Source organism: Populus euphratica, unplaced genomic scaffold (assembly GCF_000495115.2).
Source record: "Populus euphratica unplaced genomic scaffold, PopEup_1.0 scaffold12.1, whole genome shotgun sequence".
Classification (NCBI taxonomy): domain Eukaryota; kingdom Viridiplantae; phylum Streptophyta; class Magnoliopsida; order Malpighiales; family Salicaceae; genus Populus; species Populus euphratica.
In genome coordinates, this window is record NW_011499858.1 from 894,257 (window position 1) to 896,269 (window position 2,013).

At 44.3% G+C, this 2,013-nt stretch overlaps 1 protein-coding gene across 1 annotated transcript in view; it reads right to left on the reverse strand.

The window, feature by feature from the left end:
- The window catches only part of LOC105123927 (transcription factor TCP7-like), a 2,139-nt gene continuing 126 nt past the window's right edge, over nt 1-2,013 (reverse strand). The window contains exon 2 of the mRNA XM_011023716.1: nt 1-1,980. Coding sequence (XP_011022018.1) covers nt 1,059-1,980 — 922 coding nt within the window. The 3' untranslated portion in view covers nt 1-1,058. The remainder of the gene's footprint in view (nt 1,981-2,013) is intronic.

Genomic DNA, 2,013 nt, shown 5'->3' on the forward strand with positions numbered 1-2,013 from the left:
TTGAGAGAAACAATTGGGTTTCTTATTCACACAACAGGCACCCCGAAAAACAATTCACTTACATACATGGAACACACATTATTCTCACACTAATTAATCTGAGAATTGGCTAAGATTACTGATAAAAAAAGTTTCAAAACAGAGGCCTTACAAAGAGGCACGGGAGTTTTTCCCACGCACAGCAGTCTCCTTTGAGATCAGTACACCAACACATACCCTGAAAGTGGAAGGGAGCAAGAAACAGTTTGCAACCACCATGGCAAATCACAATCTACAGACCAAAACCATCACTGTTGTCATCTCACCGGAACACAAATTGCATCAATCAATATCAACTCTTTATCAACCATAGCAGCGAAGGGAAATTCAACAAATTTGGGGAGACTGGAGTCCAAATTCACATAGGCATCGTCAGATTAAATATAAAGCAAGCAGAATGACACATGGAAAACTCCACTTTCCATTGCAGTGATCAATTCAAGGTATATGCACCCATTTACTGAAACATAACATAACAACGCTTCCAACCCACATTTACAAGCATTGTGTCACACCAGAGAAAAGAAACCTATGTGGTTTCCTAATTAGGAAGAACTTACTAATTGCATAAAGCACTCAAACTTCTCAAATTAGCCAAACTTTGACAAGTTTTTCTCAACATAAGAACACAAAGCCTGATGTAGATTTGCAGCAGACTCCCTAAATCCATTAAGAAAAAAACACCTTTGCAGATTCAGCCACAGAATTTGAACCACAATTCTTCACTCCCTTCCTCCTCCATCAAACCACCCACCCCCAAAAAAAAAAAAAACTAAACAATTTGAAACCTAAAAACCCTAATTAATCTCCAAACAAACTTACTAAAAGAACCCCCTAATTAAATCATTCGTCCATTACTTAAATTCTCCCAACTCCTAAACCCTAACCCTAATTTTCACTAAATTCTTCCCATCCTTCTTCACACACAAGCGAAAAAAAAGGGCACAATTTAACATAACAACATACTCATAATATATACCATACAACAACACCACCAAGATCCAATTTTGTCCACACCTTCAACGCTGATCCTCCTCTCTCCTTCCTGAACTCCCAGACCCACCCGACAATGAAGCCAGCAAATTCAAATGACCAGGAAGATAATTCCCCAATCTAGCCGCCGACGCTTCTCCCATGGCAGCAGCAGCGGCAGCATGCTGCTGGTGCATAAACAGGGACGACTGCTGCACCGCCGTCGGCTGCACAACCATTTCCGGCGGTGCAGCAGCAAACCCCCAAAAATCGGCCCTTGCAGGCAAAGCCCAGAACCCGCCAGACCCCGCTGCGGCTGTTGCTGTGGGCCCCATTAAAGACCCGATAGTGGGGCCCACAGGAACCCCACCATCATCCTTCCCACCATTTCCATCCTCCTCTGGCCGCATCCTTTTTCCAAGTATAAAGGGCGCAGGGCCTAACAAAGGCTTATGGTCCAAAGAAGCAGCTGAATGAACATTATTGCTGGAAAGCGAAGTTATTGAATTAGAATTACCACCAGCACGAACCGAAACAGAAACAGTAGAAAAACTAGCAGGAGTAGTTCCGGTCCCAGTAGCAGCAATAATCGAAGGCTCAGCTTGACGAAGAAGCCATTCGATAGTTTGTCCATCAGACTTGTGACCCAATTCACGAGTCAACTGAAAAACTCTAGCAGCACAAATGATCGGCATCCGAATCCTCCTTCCACGACCATCAACCTTGCTATGACGGTCTTTAGAGGGTGGTTTTTTAACCGCTAAAGCTCCATTAGTAGCTCCTCCTCCTCCACCTCCCGGCGGCTGGTTTCTTTGTGGGTCTATCAAAGCTCCGTTATTGACAGCACCACTGTTATCTGACATGGTGAGAGTGTGGGAAGCAAAAATGGTGGGTTTTTGGAGAGAAAAAGGAGGGATTTTGTGGTGTTTAGAGAGAGAGAGAGAGAGAGAGAGGGTTTTTTGGGGGAGGGAGAGAAAAAAAAACAGAGCGGGGGGGGGGGGG